Source organism: Pelophylax lessonae (assembly GCF_965119305.1).
Source record: "Pelophylax lessonae genome assembly, chromosome: 3".
Lineage (NCBI taxonomy): Eukaryota > Metazoa > Chordata > Amphibia > Anura > Ranidae > Pelophylax > Pelophylax lessonae.
This window is the reverse complement of record NC_138770.1, coordinates 513126706-513149157: the sequence shown is the minus strand read 5'-3', so window position 1 is coordinate 513149157 and position 22452 is coordinate 513126706. Positions and strand designations below refer to the sequence as shown.

The window sequence follows — 22452 nt, the reverse complement described above, 5'->3', positions numbered from 1 at the left end:
TACTACAGGAGATGCAGTGCTGTGGGCATGGTACATGTGGACCATGCCCGCAGCACTGCATCCCTCGTAGTGTGCCCGCAGCCCATGGCAGGTAGTGAAGCTGTTTCACTTACCTGTTCCAGAGGCGCCTTCATTTTAAAAATGGCGCCGCCCAGCGCCGACACGTCATTGCGCACGCGCCGCCGCCGCTCGAATACTTTCGGCTATTCCCGGCCTCTCCCGAGCGGCGCCGGGAATAGCCGAAATAACACGAGCGGCGGCGGCGCGTGCGCGGTAACATGTATGCGACGGGCGGCGCCATTTTTAAACCTTAAACCCGTCGGAGAGGACATTTTTTTCCTTGACTCGAGTATAAGCCGAGGGGGACGTTTTCAGCACAAAAAAATGTGCTGAAAAACTCGGCTTATACTCGAGTATATACGGTAACTACTTCTGGACCAGAAGGTTTTCCCCTTTAATGACCAGGCCATATTTTGCGATTCGGCACTGCATTAATTTAACGGACAATTGCGCGGTCATGTGACGCTGTACCCAAATAAAATTGATGTCCTTTTTTTCCCCCACAAATAGAGGTTTATTTTGGTGGTATTTGATCACCTGTGCGATTTTTTTTTTTTTTTTTTTTTTTTTTTTTTTTTTTTGTGCTATAAACAAAAAAAGCGACAATTCTGAAAAAAAACTATATTTTTCACGTTCTGCTATATAACATTCTCAAAAAATAAAATTAAAAATCAAAACTTTAACATTTTAGGCCAATTTGTTTTCTGCTACATATTTTTGGTAAATAAAATTGCAATAAGCGTATTTTGATTGGTTTGCGCAAAAGTTATAGCTTCTACAATATAGGGGAAAGATTTGTCATTTTTATTGTTTTTGGTTTTTTTTACTAGTAATGGCAGCGATCTGCGATTTTTTTTTTTTTTTTTTTTTTTTTTTTTTTTATTTGGGACTGCGACATTGCGGCGGACAGATCGGACCCCTAACTGATATTTTTTACACTTTTGGGGTACCAGTGACATTACTACAGTAATCAGTGCTAAAAATATGCACTGTTACTGTAATAATGGCGCTGGCAGGGAAGGGGTGAACATTGTGGGTGATCAAGGGGTTCAATGTGAGCCTAGGGGAGTGATTCTAACTTTGTGGAGGGCGTGGCTTGTGAAATGATCATAGAGACCTGTGATCCTACATAAGGAACGAAGGTATACAATAATGGTATCAAATCTTTTGCAAGTATTCATAGGCTCTGGGATAGAGGCTTGTACCTTCAGGTGATAGAACAGTGGCATACTTGCATGTGTCCTATATTGTATACTCCAAGGTAGAGAATTTACAGATCAGTGCACAACTCCTCTTTATGATGTACTCTCCCTTTTATGAATAGGTCTCTCTTTGGTTCTGTCTTTGATGCTATTGCTTCCGAGGCCTCTAGTGCTTGAAATGTAGCCTGTCTAAACGCAGGGCATGTGCTAGGTTTGGGGTGGAGGAACTCCAGTTTTTATCTACTACTTGAGTAAAACCCTGTAAGGCTTTTCCTTCTCCTTTATGGTTTTGCTACAATTGAGCCCCAGTTGTTGCTTGTTGGGCTCTATGTTATATAGTATTCTTTTAAGTAGTATTCTTTTAAGTTTGTCCTTTCCCCACCCCTCAGTGGTTACTGCTTTTGGATGTCCCATCCGTCTATGATTTAAAGCAGCAGCTACGTCCGTCGGTGGACGAAAGCGAAAATGGGATTTTTTTACTTACCGTAAAATCTATTTCTCGGAGTCCACTGACGGATGTAGCTCCCACCCCTCTTTTCTCTGAAGAGTTGGGTTTTGGTTATTATTTACTGCTTGCAACTAAACTGAAGATGCAAGGTGAGGCTAGGGGTAATAACCCAGGGACCCTGCCCCCCTGGGCATGTCAATGCCTTGGGCTCTACCTGGTCACTCCTAGTGGGAGTGGCTTATTACTCATCCGTCTATGATTTAAAGCAGCAGCTACGCAAGACTCAGAGAAATGGATTTTACGGGAAAGTAAAAAATCCCATTTATCCTAAGGACTCCCCTAATGCAGTGGTCCTCAACCCTGGCCTACAGGGCCCACTAACAGGCCAGGTTTGCAAGATAACTGAAATACATCCCAGGTGATATAATTTGCTGCTCAGTGATTGCAGTACTCTAGTCTGCATCTCCCCAAGGTAATACTTAAAATCTGCCCTGTTAGTGGGCCCTGAGGACCGGAGTTGAGGACCACTGCCCTAATGGACATAAAGGTACCTCGGAATGCGGTTTTAAAGGCTTCCCATTCTCTAGCCGGAGTAACTGCGTTAGAGTTTAGTTTCCAGTATTGCGCCACTCCCTGTAAGCAAGTGTTGTAAACCGTTTGATCCTCCAGCAAATGTGAATTTAGATGCCATAAAGGTGGAATACGGAAGGAAAGGATATCCAATTCCAACAGTAATGGTGCATGGTTAGATATGCCACGGGGCAATATAGAGGCACTAGAAATGAGGGGGAGAATGATAGGAGTAGCGAATGCATAATCTCTATGGGACATCACGCGGAAGCTATCTGAATGGCAAGTAAACTGCCTAACTTCTGGATGCTTCCACACCTCTATGAATTGATACACCTGTATCCAATTTAAAAAGCCCTGAAAAGATTTTCCTTCACCCCGCAAACGGTCCCGGGAAGGATCCACCACTGTGTTAAAATCGCCAGTGTCCCTTAGGAAGATCTAGATTGAGGTAAGTTTTGTCAAAAGTTCAGTAGAGAAAGGGGGAGGCATATATAGAGTTACTAAATATAAAACGCTTTGTCCAATCTGAATGGATTTGAGGACAAAACGGCCTTCTGGGTCTGTTCTGACATGGATGATTTCAGCTGATATAGACTTGGCCAGAAGTATGGAGACTCCTCTGGAGTAGAAGGTATGTGAGGCATGGAAAGATCATGCTATCCAAGCCTTTCTGAGTGCCAGAGTTTTGGGGGGTACTTAATGTGTTTCCTGTAAACATATATTATATGCGGTTTGTATTTTTTGAGGAAGGAGGACACAAGGGACCATTTTCGTGGCGAGTTCAAACCCCGGACCTTCCACAAAAGAATCTTAAGACTATCAGCCATTACAGTATGAGAAAAAAGTTAATATGGTCATCCTTCACAGTCCTCCACATAATTAATAGTGCTGCTGCCTGCAGTTCCATGGGGGGCCAGACCAAATGATTTTGTGGGCCGCACGTTCCCCACCCCTGCTGTAAGGGGACCAGTTTATCTTCCACTCAAGCAGCAGATCTCAGTGTCTGAAGTTCTGGCTCATCTGCTTCACCTTATTTATGAAAAGTGACTTTCTACTTTTACAAGTGGGAGTTTGTTTTGTCTGTTCTGTTGGGATTCCTTACAGGCTTATCTCCCAATAATTTTGGATGCAGAGGCTTTTTCTTATAGCTCAGATCTTTAACCTTATGATCAGTAATCTTTATTCAGCTGTCCTTTCTGCTATTACACCACTTGTGCTTTTTTCTATGACTGTTTTCGCTGTACTCTAGGATCCCTGATTTCTACCCTGGGTATCTTGAGTGGTGCTCCTTTCAATGCTTGACTCTTTTTAATCCATTTTCATCTCTATGGGGACTTTGTTACTTGTTAGGTTGATTGGGTTCAGCTTCCACTACTCCCTTGCATTTTTGCAAGTCTAACTCTTCATTGTACTGAGTTAATTTTTACACCCTACCAACAGCGCCAACTTATATGTCAACCATAGTTCGCCTTTTTTTTTCCCCCAGACTCTTTACTGAAAATAGCACATACCGTTTTTATAGTGAATAATCACACGGTCCCTGAGAACTCCAAGAATAGCAGGTCCTTTCCCTTTTTACCTCCTCCAAATTGTAGTATTGTAGGAGAAACTCTTTCACGCAGTCTAATGCCCCGTACACACGTGCAGATTATCTGAAGACTTTTGTCTGTAGACTTACCAAAACCATATAATATGAGGTCAAGCCTAAACACTTTCAATTTGTATGCAATCCGGCAGGCCCTTGCACTACATAGAAAAGGTAAATCTGAAGACAAAAGTCTTCAGATAATCTGCACGTGTGTACGGGGCATAACTTCTTGTGTTGTCTTTCAGTACTTTCCAGGTTCCTCCTTTTGAAAATGTGGAATTTTAAGCAATAACGAATACCAGTCCCCCTTACCAATGAATCCCACTATTTGGTGGAATCTAGTTGGGGCAGAAACGATCACTTTCTCTGCTTTAGAGTTGATTTAATTCCTTATTCCTTGATTCTAGTTCATTGTAACAGTTTTCCCAAGTTCAAGGGATCTCACTGTCATTTTTGTTCTTTCCAAGACTTCATCTGCAGGCTGCAAGATCTTCACATACAGAAACATTTGAGCACTCTTCCTCTAACTGACTGGATGACTAACTCCCTGCTCTAAACTGTAACGTGTTCCTTCATAGTCTATATTATTTTCTTTCTAGACTTGAGCATTTTTTCCAGAGGACAGAATCTGATGTTCCTCCCATCTTTTATACATCTTGTACTTCCCTGTGAGCAGATAGGATATTCTATTACCTGGCTGCAGGGTTCCCTTCACTAAGGTAGTGTAAGTCTGGAGGTCTCCATGGGACCTACCTGCTGGAATCTACATCCCTACCTTCTGTTACGCTAATTGTTCCTAGTGCTAGTACATTCTTTCCTACTTTTAACTTTTATGGGAACAGTTTTGCCCCTTAATTGGCTCAGTTTCATGATTCTTGAAATCATGTATTTGATGACTGCTCATGCAGGCTATGCAGTTGTTTCCACATCCTTGGCACACCTTTTGAGTTAGGTCTCCTATGTATATCTCCTGAGCGATTACTTCTCTATCAGATACATCCTTCATTTTCTGGACCCCTCCTCTCCCTGAACTCAAGGGTCAACTAGTTAGTCTTTTTGTATAGACGTACCATATTTATCCAATCTTCTTTCTCTGACGTCTAGGGTTAGGGGGCTCCACTTATGCCTTCACCTGTTACCTGGTTGAACGTATTTGAACATACCTTGCCTCTTAATTTTTCCTTGCAGTCAAAGAACAGGTATCCTAGTCTTTGGCCTTTTCCCCAGTATACATTATTTTTGTTGACCACCTATGCTGTTATGCAATGGTTTTTCCCCTGTTCAGGTAGTTTTGTTGTTCCACCTCTTTTTCTTGTCATACACGAGTGGTTGTTCCCTACATTTTAAACTGCAAGTTCGTCATTCTTTTAGGTAGCAGTTTCCCCTTTAGTGGTTTTAACTTGTCCTTGTTAAACCAGCCTAAACCACCAGGTAAACCTTGGTGTCCTTTCTTTGTGGCAATTTTCACATTAGATTTAGTCCTTTATCCAGCCTTTGTTCAGAAATTTGCTCCTTCACCTCCTGTTGCGTTGCCAACCCCTCAGTTGGACTGCTTTTGAACATACCATGCCATTTGTCAAAGCTCCTAAAGATGGTAGTATTACTATTATACCGGATTTATATATCGCAAACAGTTTGCGCAGAGCTTTACAACATGAGGACAGACAATACAGTTACAATACAAGTCAATACAGGAGGAATCAGGGCCCTGCTCGTAAAAGCTTACATAGTTACATAGTTGGTCAGGTTAAAAAAAAGTCCATCTGGCTCAACCAATAAAAAACAAAAAAATAAAATAAAACCCAATCAAACAATCCCATATACACAATCCTATACCCACAGTTGAAAGGCGGAAAAACCCCAGCAAAGCATGATCCAATTTACTACAACAGGGGAAAAAATTCCTTCCTGATCCCCGAGAAGCAATCGGATATTCCCTGGATCATCTTTACTTTTAAATATTAGTACTCATTTATATTATGTACACCTAGGAAAGAATCCAGGCCTTTTTTAAAGCAGTCTAGTGAGCTGGCCAGAGCCACCTCTGGAGGGAGTCTATTCCACATTTTCACAGCTCTTACAGTGAAGAAACCTTTCCGTATTTGGAGACGAAAACTCTTTTCCTCTAGACGTAAAGCGTGCCCCCTTGTCCTCTGTGTTGATCTTAAAGTGAATAACTCAACACCAAGTTCATTATATGGTCCCCTTATGTATTTATACATGTTGATCATATCCCCCCTTAAACTCCTCTTCTCAAGAGAGAATAAATTCAGTTCCTCCAATCTTTCCTCATAGCTGAGCTCCTCCATGCCTCTTATCGGTTTGGTTGTCCTTCTCTGCATTTTCTCCAGTTCCCCGTTATCCTTTCTCTATTGTTCATTGACAGATACAGCTCCAAATAATTCTTGACCATTGGGTTATGCTGCCCCCTAGTAGAGTAGAACACCAGGCAGGAAAAAGCTTTACCACTTCTATGGGGCGGTCCCTGCAGGCATACACCCACACACTCTGCTATAGCCCTCAGTTTGTTTCTGCCTAGTTTAGGAGTAGGACCTAGTTCCCTGCTGGGACTTTGTTTTTTTTTTTGGGGAACCTTTTTGTAAGACTTTATTTTTTAGTTTGTTATGTTCCTGAGCGAACTATAAGCAACAGCCGGCTGGGTTTCGGACTGGATATTCCAGATCCTTAAGGTCTCCCAGCCCGGCCAGCGAGTGTGCGCAGGTTATAGTCCAGCACTAGGCCTCGCCACGACAGAGCCTGTTGGCCCCTCCCTTGGAAAGTCGGACCCTTGGGTATTCCCCGGTTCTCCTGGCCTCTCAGTGATACCAGGCCCCACCTTAGGCTTTCCCCCACCCCACAAGCAGATTGCTACCTCAGGGGGGGCGCATGAATTGTGGCTTCTGCGGGGGCTTATCTTGGTAGGGGCCCCTCCTGGCGACCTCCCCCCGCCCCAATGCCACTGTCTGATGACCCCCCTAGTCCTGGAGACTGCCTGGTGCGCCGTGGGGGCCCCCATTTTGCTGTCGTTTTATTTCTACAAACAACCAATTTTCCCATTGAGTTGCATGAGCCATGTTTTGGTAGTTCCCCCATAGGAATACATGGGACGGCCATTTTCCTAGAGTCCGCAATCGCTGGACAGCAGGGAGAAGCCAGGGTAATGCTAGCACATGACCCAGGTATTTCCTGTTCCTGTGTCAGATTGTTTTTTTCTCTCTGCACAGAATGTTCCTGCATCCCTTCAGATCATTTTGGTGGTAGGTTACTGGGGTCCTTGTAGTAATGCTCACTCAGCCTGCTGCAGGCTGTGCTAGGCTGGGACTTGTGATGCAGTGGTGCGGATCTCTTTTTTTTTTTTTTTTTTTTTTTGCAGTTCTTTAAAAGTGACACTGCCTTTTTTTTGTATTAAGTAAATATGGAGTCCCAGGACCATATTTCACCCACAGACCCCGTCAGTGTGGTTGCAGGACCCTCTGGGTCACAGCCCCTGTCTGCATTTACAGCAGTTTTGGAAAACCTGGTATTAAAAGTGGATTTAGTTTTAAAAAATGCCACTAGTAGAAATCGCTCTATGCCTTCCCCTGCTTATCTAGTTTCCTCGGATTCTGAGGTAGATATGGCCGCCTCCCTGGTTCTGCGTCTTCACATTCTGATGATGAGGAAGATGTATCCTCGTGAGCAGCTGCGCGGGAAAGCGTGCTGGTGGAGGCACTTAGTGTCAGTGCAGGAAACCTTAAAAAATGGCGGATGATTCCACAGCGTCAGGGGCGCAGGTGTCTTTTGGCACCCGCAAATCCCAGAAGTCAGGCAAGAACTTCTTGACAACATTGTCAATGAATAGTGTGGGCGCATCAAACAAATTTTAGTGGTGCCTAAGCGGTATCCGCTAGATGTATTGTACCACCAAAGGTGTATCATCCGGTTGCCAGACTAATCAAGTCTACGGCAGTTCCGGTTGATTAGTCCCCGGTATTTACAGACCCCATGGATAGACGGATTAAGTCTCTGTCCTGACATTTGTATGTGATCGCTGGCTCAATACTGAAACCAGTCTTCGATCACTCTGGTGTCACAGACCATAGCAGAATGGGCAGAGTTGCTGAAAGGTGACTTGGAAACGGAGCAGCTCCCGTCGGGACTAACTGAGCTAATGGATCAAATGATCCAAGCCCTTCTGTATATATGGGATGCATCGTTGGATGCGGCTCGACTGGTGGCCAGAGTGTCTGCAGTGGGGGTTGCGTTTAAACACATGGTGTGGCTAAAAACTGGTCTGCGGACCATTCTTCCAAAACTGCTTTTTCTGAACTTCCCTTTACAGGGGGACAAACTGTTTGGTTCCTCCTTGGATAAGTTGATCAAAGGCCTTACGGTTGGGAAGGGTACTCTTCTTCTTCCCCAATCCTCCAAGAGCAAGGCTCTGCATAATAGACAGGAGGCCTTCATTTACTGCTCATAGTAAAATGAGCGGCCCTTTCGTGCCTCTGGGGTGCAGGAGAAAGGAGCTAAGCCATTCAGGTCTTCTGGGGTTCCAAGAAGACATGGTCGGGTAAGCCGAGAACAGGCCAATCAAGATCTGCGGACAAATTCTCGTCTCCATGAAGGGATGCCCTCACCCATTTCTGGGGTGGGGGGGGATGTCTTTGCTTTTTTTCGGAACCATGGACTGCCCTGATTCAGGACAAATGGGTTCACTAACTGATCCGATCGGGTTACAAGATCAAAATCAGGTCCGACCGTCGGAACGTTTTCAAGGGTTTTATTCAAAGTGTGTCCAATCCTAGATCTAAAATCTCTGAACCGCTTTGTGTGGGTACAGAAGTTTCAAATTGAATCTATTCGCACAGTGGTGGTGTCCCTAAATCAGGGAGACCTGTTGGCCTCTATCAATATCAGACGTTTTCTTTGCTTCACTGTGGGAGAGGAGCACTTTTAATTTGTGGCGTTACCCTTTGGTCTCGCCTCTGCTCCCAGGGTCTTCACAAAAGTGTTGGCTCTGAAATTGGCACTTCTACGTCAGTGGGGGATTGCGGTCCTGGAATACCTGGACGATCTTATGTTAAGAGCAGATTCTCATTCAGCTCTGTTGGAGAATTTGACAACCACTGTTAGGACTCTGCAAGAGTTTGGTTGGACTATCAATTTTGCAAAATCATCCCTGGTACCATCCACAAGTCTGGTTTACCTGCGTCTGATTCTTTACTCCGCGTCGGCGAAGGTTTTTCTTCCCCTGGGCAAGCTGCAAAAGTTGCAGGGGGTGATTTATTTGTTGCTGTCCAACAAACTGTCCTCTCTGCGGAATTGCATGAGAGTCCTAGGCCTGATGGTGTCGACCTTCGAGGCGGTCTCATTTGCTCAGTTCCACACCGGACCCTTACAGAGGGAAATTCTGGTCAAATGGAACAAAAATCCAAAGTCCTTGGACTCTAAGATTGGTTGAGTCACAACACAAAGACTGCTCTTCTATGGTGGCTTTGCTCGTTGGCATTGCACCAGGGCAATTCTTTCCTTTCTTTGTATTGGACTGTGGTCACCATGGACACCAGCCTGTCCCCAGGGGGCTTGGACAGTGGAAGAGTCCAGACTACCGATTAGTGTTCTGGAACTCAGGGCAATAAAGCTTTGCAAATAGTCTACAAGATTGTCCAGTCCGGGTTCAATCGGACAATGCCACGGCCGTGGCTTATATCAAAGAGGCACCAAGAGTGTCCCAGCGGCCGAGATCTTGAAATGGGCAGAGAATTTTGTTCCAGCTCTCTGCAGTGCATATTCCAGGTGTGGAAAACTGGCAGGCGCACTACCTTAGCCGTCAGGTGTTAGATCAGGGGGAATGGTCTCTAGACTCGGAGGTGTTTCATCTCCTGTGTGCTTGGTGGGGGACACCTGATGTTGACCTGTTGGCCTCTCAGCTCAACAGGAAGGTTCAAAGGTTTGTAGCCAGGTCAGGGGATCCCTTAGCCAATGCCATAGATGCGCTGGTGGCTCCTTGGGGTCATTATCGCCTGATCTATTCATTTCCACCTCTCAAACTCCTGCTGAGACTTCTGCGCAGAATAGAGGCAGAGGGGATTACAGTCGTTCTTGCCAGGAAATCTACTTCCAGGAAGATCTATCATCGTACGTGGAAATCGTACATTTCTTGGTGTGAATCCACGAAGGTGCATCCTCACCTTTTTTTGATCTTGGCTTTCCTTCAAAGAGGTGTTGAACAGAAGTTGGCCTTAGCCACTATTCAAGGCCAAGTGTCACCCTTGGCTGTGTTTTTCCAACGTCCTTTAGCCTCGCATGCGTTGATTTGCACCTTTATCCAAGGAGTCCGTTATGTGGCCCCTCCGAAGCGATCCCCGTTACCTCCGTGGGATCTGAATTTGGTATTGTCCGTTCTCAAAAAGGAGGGTTTTTTTTTTTTTTTTTTTTTTTTTTTTTTTTTTTTTTAGAACATTAGGGAGATTCCTCTGCTTACCTTGTTTCAGAAGATTGCCTTTTTGGTGGCTATTACTTCTGCTCGCAGAGTATCAAAATTGGCCACGCTTTCCTGCTGTTCCCGTTTTTGGTGGTCCACAGAAATAAAGTGGTACTTCGACCTAGTCAGTCGTTTCTTCCCAAGGTGGTTTCTGATTTCCATCTAACTTAAGACATTGTGCTGCCTTCTTTATGTCCTAAGCCCAAGCATCCTAAGGAAATTGCTTTGCATTCTTTGGATGTGATTCGGGCGATTAGGGTTTACCTAGCAGCTACTGAATCTTTAAGAAAATCTGATTCTCTTTTTGTCCTTACGGAAGGACCTAGAAAGGGATCGGTTGTGTCTGCTGCGACCATTTCTAGGTAGATCAGGCAGACGGTGGTTCAGGCTTATTCGCTGAAGGGTTAGGTTCCACCTTTCCCTGTGAAGGCACATTCTACTAGGGCGCTGAGTGCTTCTTGGGCTTTTCGCCATCAGATGTCAGTGATACAAGTTTGCAGGGCGGCAACTTGGTTGTCTGTGCACACAATCACAAAATTAGTAGGTGTGTTGGCATCCTCCGATGCTTATTTTGGCCTCAAGGTTTTGCAGGCTGCTTTTTGACAGAGGCTTAGTCTCTTTGAGGGTGTTGTCCAGGTGAACTCCTGTTCCTGGTTGAGCTCTATATTCTTTGGTTTGCTGAAGTTTTTTAGCCTTGTTGGTAATTACATTTTTTTTTCTCTGCGTTTTCCCACCCCTCATGCAAATACTGCTTTGGGACATCCCAATGGTCAAGAATTATTTGGAGCTGCGTCTGTCAATGAACGGTAGATAAAACTGGATTTTTGTCTTACCATAAAATCCTTTTCTCTGAAGTTCATTAACAGACGCAGCACCCGCCCCTCTCTCTTAAGTGGGTTGGCGTTTTTCCTCCTAAACACTGCTTGCAAGGAAACTGAGGGTTATAGCAGAGTGTGTGAGTGTATGCCTGCAGGGACGGCCCCATAGGCGTGGTACAGCTTTTTCCTGCCTAGTGTTCTACTCCTGTAGGGGGCATATGGAGCTGTGTCCATCAATGAACTTCAGAGAAAAGGATTTTACGGTAAGACAAAAATTCAGTTTTTTGAGAACTGGTGCCCAAAACTGAAACGCATATTCCAGATGAGGTTTTACTAATGATTTGTACAGGGGCAAAATGTTATCACTCTCTCTGGAGTCCATGCCTCTGTTAATACAAGAAAGGACTTTGCTTGCTTTGGAAACCGCAGCTTGGCATTGCATGCTATTAAGCTTATGATCTACCAGGACACCCAGATCTCTCCACTATTAATTCCCCCAGTTCTACTCCCCCTAGTATGTATGATGCATGCATATTCTTAGCCCCCAAGTGCATAACTTTACATTTATCAACATTAAACCTCATTTGCCACCTAGTTGCCCAATGAAACAGTGCATTGAGGTCAGCTTGTAAGTTAAAGACATCCTGTAAAAGTTGATCCACTGCAAAGCTTGGTGTCATCTGCAAATACTGAAAACCTAGAAAACCTACAATCTAGAAGGGTGGGTTAAGTGAAACAAAAGGAAATAACTGTGGTGGATGAGCTGATGGGGAAAATAAAAAAATAGTGGTTAGGTATGGGTAGGATGGGCTTCTCTGAAGAGGAGGATTTTCAGGGATCGAGTAGAGTGGCAGATAATTGGACCGATTGGGGTAAGGCGTTCCATAGGATTGGAGAGGCTCTAGAACAGTGTTTCTCAACTCTGGCCCTCAGGGCACACTAACAGGCCAGGTTTGCAAGAAAACTAAAATACATCACAGGTGATATCAATTGCTGCTCAGTGATTGCAGTATTCTAGTCTGCATTTCCCCAAGGTAATACTTAAAATCTGGCCTGTTAGTGTGCCCTGAGGACCGGAGTTGAGAAACACTGCTCTAGAAAAGTCCTGGAGGCAAGCGTGGGAGGAGGTGACGAGGGAGCTAGAGAGCAGGGGGTCTTGAGAGGAACAAAGAACGATTGGGTTGGTTTTTTGAGACTAGGCTATTGATGTAGCTGGGGGCTAAGTTGTGGATGGCTTTGTAAGTTGCTGTTTAGTATTTTGAATTTAATTAGTTGGGTGAGCGGAAGCCAGTGAGTATAACCCAAATATTTACAAATTACTAAATTCCTGTGTCACTTTAATGTACTTCAAGAAAAAGGTGTTACAGTAAGCTCAACAAAGTTATTTTTCTTTACTTGTATTATATGCAGAAATGAAATTGGTGTACTGGAGGTGCTGTATGGAGCTAAATCTTTGAAGCTATTTTGGCTGTTAAATCTTTCATTTATTAGTCTACCCCACAGATCACTTTCACAAAGAGTTAGGGCTCTTTCACACGGGCGGTCCGATCAGATCCGCCTGTCAGTTTTTTAGGCGGATCTGATCGGATCCTCCATGCAGCTCTATGGGGCAGCGGGTGTCAGCGGAGGTCACCTCCGCTGCCATCCGCATCCGATCCTGTGCTGAAATCTGGACGGATGGAAACCCTATTTTTCCATCCGTTCAGTAATCGGAGCGGATCTGATGAGAGCGGACAAGCGGTCCGCTCTCCTCCGATCCCCCATAGAGAGCAGCGGGTGCTGAGACACCTCCCTCTCCGCACTGCAAGCGGAGACGGAGCTGTCATCCGCCCGGCTCTGCGGGGATCGCGGATCGATCCCCGCTGAGCAACACGGATCCGCCTGCGGAGGCGGACCGTGTGAAAGAAGCCTTAGGCTTTTTCACAAATAAAACATGTAAAAAAAGAGAGATTCACTGATAGAAAAGGGATGATTGTCGGTAATAATGTGAGTAATACTGGTGCATGGGATCAGGCAGTTGATGCTTCTAGTGGGTCTCCTTCTAGTGGTCTAGCTGAGCAGGCAGTGTTCCTTCCCGCTCAGCTTCCAACTAAGTGACCTACCTTTCTTCCTTACACAGTTGATAAAAGCAATATTGTGATTTTATTGCATAATATGCACGGGTTGTAAAATACAAGTAATAACATGTGCTCAGTGGCGCATGCTGTAGCTCATATAACATATTGGCAGAAATCTTGGCTCAGTGACTGACCTGAGGTCACTGTCAGTCACTGAGTCACTCCCTTATCATTTCCCTCTCATTGACCCCCTCTCCTTTCTTACTCCCCCTTGGCTCAACTGTTTCACATTCTCACCTATGTTTTCACCCATTTCTCTCCCATCTTGCATCCTGCTTGACACACGGTCATCACTTCCTCCCCTTCACTTCACGGTGATTTCTTCTCTCTAGCACAATTTTCTTCTACTGGGGATCTCCTTCTTTCTTCTACGCTAACTCTCCTTACCTTATGCACACCATGTCTGATATTCTCAATTGGGAGCAATTGCTACCTCCTTACTACTTGATACTTTTACATGACAGATGGAAGGTGTTTCTTTCTCTTTGTTTTCCACACTCATCACCCACCTACCATGGACCCTCAATTCTGGCTGCCATTTTGGGATCCTTCAGCTCCCGGGTCAGACACAACACGCCGCTGCCACACAGGAATTCCAATTATTCCATTCAAGTCTCATTGAGTTGTGAGTATCGCATACTCCATTTAGTTTCCATCTTTTAATGGAAACTTTTTATTCAAAAATCATATCTAAACAACAATGTTCTTTTATAGATACACATTGAATATACTGATCTCTGAAGAAGGGAGATTGCTCCCGAAACGCGTCAGATCATTATGTTATATTCAACTGTCATGTTATTCCATCATATTATGTTTGTTATGAGTGGTTACACCAAGATTTCTGCCAATATGTTATTTACAACTGCCTGTGTTGTTTATCCTTTCTAATATAGCCTCTGAGCTACAGCATGCGCCACTGAGCACATGTTATTACTTGTATTTTACAACCCGTGCATATTATGCAATAAAATCACAATATTGCTTTTATCAACTCTGTAATTCAATTATTTCCAGCCACCAAACACGTACCTCACACAAAGTCCCGTGGGCCAATTTCTCTTGTTTGTGCATATATTTTGGGATGGAGGAGTGTTTTGGTGGGAATCGGATCATTGCCCTTTTTTTGTACCTTTCTTCCTTTTTCCTCTTCATTCACTGCAACCTCTTGTTTGGAACATTTTAAGTTCCCTGGTTTAGGCCACCTCTGTCTTGAAGAGATTTTTTAAATAGCATGCAATTAGAAACCCTGTTTCTATGGGTGGTGTCAAGCGTTTTGAAGAAACCGTTAAACCCTTAGCTCAAAATATCAGAATAGTGATATTTTTTGTATTTTGTTTCAAAATCACTTAGGTTAGATCACCTTTACCAAATAACTACTTGTGCAGGCCGGGGGCGTTTGTAGAAAAAACAAACTGTGAAGCTCTGACTAAAGTTAAAAATTGCCCTTGCTACAGGTGTAGGTCATTTACATACCTCCTGAAGCCGGATTTGAAAACTCCCAGGACGTTGCTAAGTGAGGCCTAGTTGTTGGTCACCTCCACCATCAGAGTGAGCTTTTTCAAACCCCCCCCCCCCCCCAAATCATAGGCGTAGATCTGAGCTCTAACGACCAGGCCTGCAGGTTAAATCTGGGGAATAGAAAAAATTCCAGGAAAAGTGAAATTCCATTGTGTGAAGGAGCAGAGCTAGGAGTTTTTTTCTTTTTTTCTTTTTTTTTTTTTAAACTGGATGGAGTTATTTGGAGAAGCAAATAATGTCCGAATATTATATAGCATGTGTGTTCTCGAATCTTGCTATGCTTTCGGTATTTCTTGCAGATCTTTGCTGTAATCCAGTGTAAAACCTTGCCCCTGTGCCTGCAGCACACTTTTTTGTGGGAACACTGAATCCTAGGAGAAATGAGGGTCCAGGCTGCAATTTCAGTTCCACCAGTCAGTGAGGCACAGGCAGGAGGCTCCTAAGATCACAAAAGGCAGAGGCGGACAGCAGGGTAGCACAGGAGACAAGAAAGGAGAGCCCTTGTACTAGCTCCGCGCTGAGGTATTTATAAATGAGCCAGGGTGCGATCATGCAGCCAGAGAGCCCAGTGCAGGAGCACAGACACAAGGGGAGGAAGTTTAAAGCCTGCATATGATAATCTTACAATTAATCCACAGCATTGAGTCACCTGCATGGTGAGTCACTGGGCTCTTCTGGAAGTAAAAGGGCAACTTTGGCACTGGGTGGGGGGGGACCAGATGATGGAGCTTGTAACATATAGGTTTTATATTTTTATCAAGAAAACCTTAACCTGTGAATTATCTGTGCTGACTTTGCCTTCCTTTTCTTTTACAGAGTACTCTCGCTATTTGCATTCACATCTTGACACTCCAGTTACTGAATATAATATTGATGCTGACCTGCCTGGAAACTTTAAAGATCACTGGGCAAAAAATCTCCCCTTTTTAATAGAAGATTATGAGGAACAGCCAGGACTACAGCCTCACATAAAGTAAATACTTTATCAATTTTAAATATGAAAATGTGTTTTTTCCAAGAAAAAAAAAAAAGAATAAGGTTAGGTAACCATAGCAGCCCTTTCAGGATCCATTGAACTCAATTGAATCTAGCCCATTGAACCCACTGGACTCAAGTGTATACCTGTACTTTGTTTTGCCGAGTATCGCAGAAGGCATTTTTGTTGTAAAAATGTACTAAAAACTCCTTTGCGTAAAGAACCAAAATAACAAAAAACGTTGTTAGCAGCACAACTGACACACGCTGACTTTAAAGTAAGCCCTCTCTGAATACACTCAGAGATCCATGATTAATCCCTGGCGTAGCTAACATTGGGCTGATAGTTTCTGAAAAGGCAAATATTTTGTATGGGATCCACGTATATAATGTTTAGGTCAAGATTTCCTTGGATTGTGTAGTCATGACAAAAGTTTTTTAGAAAAAATAGTAGAAGATATGTTTAAATCATTTTTGATAGCCTTTAATGTTTTTACTTTTATATTATATAGGGATGTTTTGCCTCAAAACTTTGAAAGCTATAAACCAGAAATACAGGAACTTATATGTGTAGCAGATCGCCTAGGAGCTTTAATGCAGTATGAAACATCCGGATTTCTTCCAAATAAAAGAATTCATAGAGGTACCGTATGGTGACACTGACATGTATTATAAGAAACCTTGTATTTTGACGAGAGTCTTTATTTTTACAGTTTAAACCATACTTAAGCCTTACAACTTAATCATGCTAAACACTTCTATGTCCAGTAGTCCAATAGTCAGCCTACTGCCTCAAGTAGACGACTGCATTCCTACGGAGGTCATTGGCTGATGTGAGCTCTGTTGTGGGAAGTATGGGGTGTTGAGGGGCAGAGGCTTCTTCTAAAAAGTAAATGGTTCTTTTAAAGTGGTTGCAAAGGCAGATTTTTTACTTTCTGCATGTAGTTCCCCCTCCAGCCGGCCTAAATACATACCTAAGCCCAATCTCGATCCAACTATGTGCAAAAGAGCCAAGGCTCTCTTGCTGCTCATGGGCTCAGATACAGCAGCAGGAGCCACTGGCTCACGCTGCTGTCAATCACAGCCAGTGATGAGGGGCGGGTTTAGCTGAGCAGGGCTCAGGATCGAGCATGAATGAGTGCCCCCATAGCAAGTGGCCTCACGAACCGCCTGTTCTTGTACTCTTATTTGACCCCTGCCTGAACCAACCCCTGCCTGTTATTGACTACTTCTCCTCCCTGCCGCCTGAACCATCCCCTGCCTGTTTTTGACCACCTGTTCTGGCTGCTGTCTAGACTGACCTCTTAATCAATGATGCTGGTTTTTTAGTAAATTTATTATTTGGAAGCTCAATAAGTCACTAAACCTCTATCACTAATGCTTAAATGTTACCTTCTTTTCATTCTTTTAAATTATCTGCACCAGATAAAGAGATTGTTTGTTTGTTTGTTTGTTTGTTTGTTTGTTTGTTTGTTATAGTAGCAAATGTAACAGAATATTGATGAAGGGTTTGGTAAAGAAAGCTGTAAAAGAAAAAAACACTTAAAAAAAATAAAAAGGAGAGGTGAAAGATTTTAAGTCTGATCAAGCTGCTAAAAATAAGTGATGTGGTTATCTTTTCAGTAAAGTACCAAATGTACAGAGGTGTACATCAAAACATTAAAGTGACCCATGCCATTCCTTTTGCCATCCTATCTAACAGTACTAGTGCATAGAAGTTGTTGTTGTAAGCTCTATTGGCTCCATCTATTATTTCTCAGCTATCTAACAATCCATAAAGAGTAGTAGTAATATGCCTGTTTAAGCTCTTCACACTGGTCGAACGCACATATGCGGCCTCTTGCCGTGTGGGCCTTCACGCCGAGCGGCTGCATATATGTGGCCCTGTTTAAAACACTTACTGCGCTGAGAGCACGCTCCCAGCATGGTAGCTGGCAGTTACCGGAAGGCCCCCGAAGCATACTAGCCATCGGGAGCTTTCTGATCATGTGACAGCCAATCATGGCAGTCACATGACCTAAATATCCACCTCTACCTCCCAGCATTTAGAACCCTCAAAAGGGCCTGGAGGCGGCTGGCGGGAAGGGGCTCAAGTTGACTTTACTTTTAGAAGAATGATGTACAAGGCCTATGTACAGTGTATTAGTCTGTACAAATAAAATCACAACATCCTCCTTTCTCAGTATGGCTGCTCATTTGAGGGAAAAAGATTCTAGTTGTCCATTTTTAGCTGCAGTATCCAAGACATGCCTTGTATGGGATGCTTCAATTAAATTGTACTCAATTGTGTCATTTGTACAATATTTGTTTCTCGTTCCCAAGTTTGGTATCCTTTTGAAATCAGACCTAGAGATTTTTTCAACGCTCCACCAAGGGTTGATTCTAGTCTTTAAGCTTTCATCCCCCAGTCTGGAAGAGAGGGAGACTTTCAAAGAAGTTTCTGTCCTAATTCCTATTCTAGGGTTTATGACAGTGCCAACTAGGCACAGGCCTATAGGGGATCTCTTTAGCATTAAATATTAAGCCTCTGGCACTTGTGCAAAATCTCATATTGTCTATCAAGAGCATAAAAATTCTCCAAATACTGGAAGTAAAGGGCTATTTGGGAACCCCTCCAAAAGTCTCAAGATAATGTATTCAAGAAATGTGGGAGATCATCTTGGACAACACCACTTTAGCAGCTTACATAAACCATGGAAGGGAAACAAAGTTAATTGCTTCAAGAATGACAGTAGATTTATTTCTGGGAAAAGGAGCATACTCCTTGAAGTTGGAACACCTAAAGAGGAAGAAAGGAAATGTCTAGGCGGACTTCAAGAGCTAGAACTTTGATCCATATAGGGTGGAGTGGTGCTAAATGTAGAAGTTTTGTGTCTTGCTGGATCTTTTTCTAGGATCACAAATGTGCGGGCTTCTCACAGGGGTTAGAAGTCAATCAAAGATAAGACTTCAAGTACATGTTCTACTGTAATATGTAATAGATAAAATTGCTGCGCTAATAATAAAAGCTTAAAATCAATACAATAAGATCATATAAGAAAAGCAGCTGACACAAAAGATATGAAAACAATATCTCCAAGGCACAGTGAAAAAGGTGTCGCGCTAATCTTAATAATAGCAAAATCAATCTTGACAGTGTGTCAACTTTTTCATGCAAAATAGTGTCCAAATCAGTCCAATAAAAGTGCAAGAAGAGAAGGGTCCACCACCATATATAGTCACCAAACACTCTTACCAGCAGTAAAGACCCAAAAGGGTCACACAGCGCCCAAAGTAAGCATAAGTAGACAGATGGTGGATGAAGTCCAATCCCCTCTTTCTACCTCCTTCCATGTGGAACTTCCTCCTTTGGATCTGGCTGCTGACAGTGCTCTGCCTCCCCCATGCTTCTCACTTCATGAATTTATGCAAGTTGCAGGTTTTAATGAAGATCTTCTTTAATTGATTAGCAGGTACCGCGCACTCTATGATAAAAAAATTAGTGCTAATCACTAATGCAACTGCGCACAGGATAGTAGTTGTCATACATGTGTATGAAATAATGAATTCATAAAGTTATGAGTTAAAAAAAAAAAAAAAGTGTAAATAGATTGCGATAAATGAATGAGCAGCACTTAAAAAAAGCAAAACAGCTCAATATGTTAACAAAAAATGATAGACCGCGTTTATAATTAGTGAATACTCACACATTAAGTGATCAAAATAATCAAAATAATTAATGTGTAATTGTGATCCTCCTTTAAATACCAAAAAAAAAAAACATTAAAAAAAATTTAATTATTGTGAAAAGATAGTTGTAGTCCAGTCCATATGTGATAGAAGACCACTTCTCCTTTAAGCACATGGTCAGCCACCCGTGCTTGTGAAATAGATAGATATATCCTCCACCAGAGTCCTCATGCACACACTGCTTACCAGATAGATTTGACCCCCATTACAGGTAGTCAAATCAGGCACCAGATATACAGAGATCGATTCCCCTTAGGATTCCCCTCAACAGGTCCACACATCAAAGCCAACAATCCGAAGAATTCATTAAGTGGATGGAAGAGATAAAAAAAAACTAAAACGTATATAAACTTACAGTTAAAATTTCCTCAAACAGCTGGCTAGGCTGAAAAACTATTCTCAAGCAGGGGACGCCGTTCTGCGTTCCAAGTAACCGGAAGTCTCTACTGCGGACTCTATGTCCTCCGGCACCCGCCGATCGTTCGATGCACAGGCAGAACGGCAGTCTGCTTATGTAAACAAGGCAGATTGCCATTCTGTCAGTAGGGAAGGCATGGATCCTATGTTCCTCTAAAGCTGAGACATGGATCCATGCCTTCCCTTAGTAATAGCACCTCCCACAAAGTACACAAACACTGACCAAGAACACAGTTTACCCTTTGATCGTCCCTGATGTTAACCCCTTCCCAGCCAGTGTCGTCAGTACAGTGACAGTGCACATTTTTACCACTAATTACTGTAGTAGTGTCACTGATTCCCAAAAAAGTGTCAGTGTCCAATTTGTACACCGCAATATCACAGTCCCGCTAGAAGTCGCTGATTGGCACCATTACCAGTAAAAAATAATAAAAATTACAGTAGACCATAGAATTTTTGCGCAACCCAATATACGCTTATTGGGATTTTTATTACCAAATATATGTAGTAGAATACATATTGGCCTAAATTGATGAAGAAACTTGTTAGTTTTTATTTTATTTTTTTATTTTTTTTATTGGATAGGTTTTATAGTAGAAGTATAAAATATTGTGTTTTTTCAAAATTGCTGGTCTTTTTTTGTTTATAGCACAAATAAAATTAAAAAAACGCAGAGGGGATCAAATACTAACAAAAGAAAGCTCTATTTGTGGTAAAAAAAATTACATACATTTTGTTTGGGTACAGTGTTGCACAACCACGCAATTGTCAGTTAATCACTTCTGGACCGGAAGGATTTGCCCCCTTATTGACCAGGCCATTTTTTGCGATTGAGTACTGCGTTATTTTAATGGACAATTGCGCGGTCGTATGATGCTGTACCCAAATTAAATTGATGTCCTTTTTTTCCCACAAATAGAGCTTTCTTTTGGTGGTATTTGATTACCTCTGCAATTTTTTTATTTTTTGGGCAATAAACAAAAAAAGCTACAATTCTGAAAAAAAAAAAAACAATATTTCTCTTACGTCCTCCGACAGTAGCTAGGCAACAAGAATTGTTAATACAAAAGCTTTTAGCATAGACACACCCCTAGGGGCTGTCCCCTCAGTCAATACCTCCCTGCACCAGCATTCCCAACTCAGTTTCTTCTTGCCTAGCTTAGGAGTAGCTGGCTTTCCTGTGCTGGGGCTCAGTCTCAGCCTTCTACCCTTTTTTGATTTTATTTCAAGTATTTTTTCTTTTCTTTACTAGCTGTTATTTTGTCAGCTTTAGTTTTAGGGATCTTCGGATGAAGAATCGTCATGCGGAGCTGGGTCTCGGACTGGCCGCCCTGGATCCCAGGGCTGAGAGCCAGATGGATCCCCCAGCCTGCCATCGAGCGTTCAGCTTAGATTTGCCCTGGCACATTGAACGACCCATCCCTGTTCGCTGCAGGGATGCTGCCTGTGAGGTGGCTACCTCACTGGACGCCATACTGCGTTCTATGGCTGCAGTTCACCAGCGTCCGGGCTGCGGCACTCCCTGTCTGCCTTGATAGCGGTTTGCCACTGGAGACGGCTCCCCACGCCATCTGGTACGGTAAGCACCTTCTGTGTGGGTGTCAGTCTGTGGCTGTGTAGTACCCCCCATGTCTGTGTAACTGCGGGCTCCCTGTCAGATCCCTGTGTGGCTGCACTGCCTGTGGGCTGCGAGGGGGGTCATCCTGCTCTGCTGTAAATTATGCTCTGGGTGCAGTTTTGTGTGCAGACATGTGTGTGTGTGGCGGTCGCTGCGGCGATCCGCCATTTTCTTTGCCTGTATGCTGTGACCGGCCCTGTCCCTGTGCAGCGCCGTGTTTTGGCGCCATTCGCCGCCATTTTGGCGGGCGGTGCTCGTCCGAGCACATGTCGGCGCCATTTTCCTGTAGCCTTCTCCCCCAGCCGAGCGGCCATTTTGACGGAGCCTTCATAGGCTATATCAGTCAGCCAGCATTGCATCACTTCCTCTTTCTCTGGGAACAGCGATCGGTGGCAGCAGTCTGTTGTGCTCTCTCCAGGTTTTTACCTTCTTGTCCTGTCATTCCTTGCTCAGTGTTATCTATCCCTGCGGGGTCGGTGCATACAGTAGTGTGCGGTGGGCTGCGCTCGCCGTGGTATTAAAGGGCCAGTAACTTTTATTACTTTTCTGTGCTGGGGCATGGATTCTCAGGATAGCAAGTTTCCCCCCGCCCTGGTGGGGGACCAGGGGGCTACTGCACCCCCCGAGGGGGCCGATCTGACCGCTGTAGTGGCTTCCTTAGTGTCTCAGGTGCAGATGCTGATGGCTGAACGATCCGCAAAAAGGGCCAGGGTGTCCGTTTCCTCTGATTCAGAGGGCGATGTGGCTGCTGTGGCTGGCGTACCCTTCTCGGGGTCCCTCTCATCTTTGGACCTTCTGGGGTCCGAGGGGGAGGCAGAGGTGGAGGGGGTTGATGTTTCTCCCCCTGGCTCGCCTGAAGAGCTTGCACTCATGAATGAGCTGATTGCTTCCATAAAAGATACCTTGCACCTGGAGGATGAGCC

At 43.8% G+C, this 22452-nt stretch overlaps 1 protein-coding gene across 2 annotated transcripts in view; it reads left to right on the top strand.

Moving 5' to 3' along the window:
- The window catches only part of TTC13 (tetratricopeptide repeat domain 13), a 289788-nt gene that overhangs the window by 110743 nt on the left and 156593 nt on the right, over window positions 1–22452 (top strand). For both annotated transcript variants that reach the window (XM_082249950.1, XM_082249949.1), the window contains exons 12-13: window positions 15607–15763; window positions 16278–16408. In XM_082249950.1, the coding sequence (XP_082106076.1) occupies window positions 15607–15763; window positions 16278–16408 (288 nt within the window). The remainder of the gene's footprint in view (window positions 1–15606; window positions 15764–16277; window positions 16409–22452) is intronic.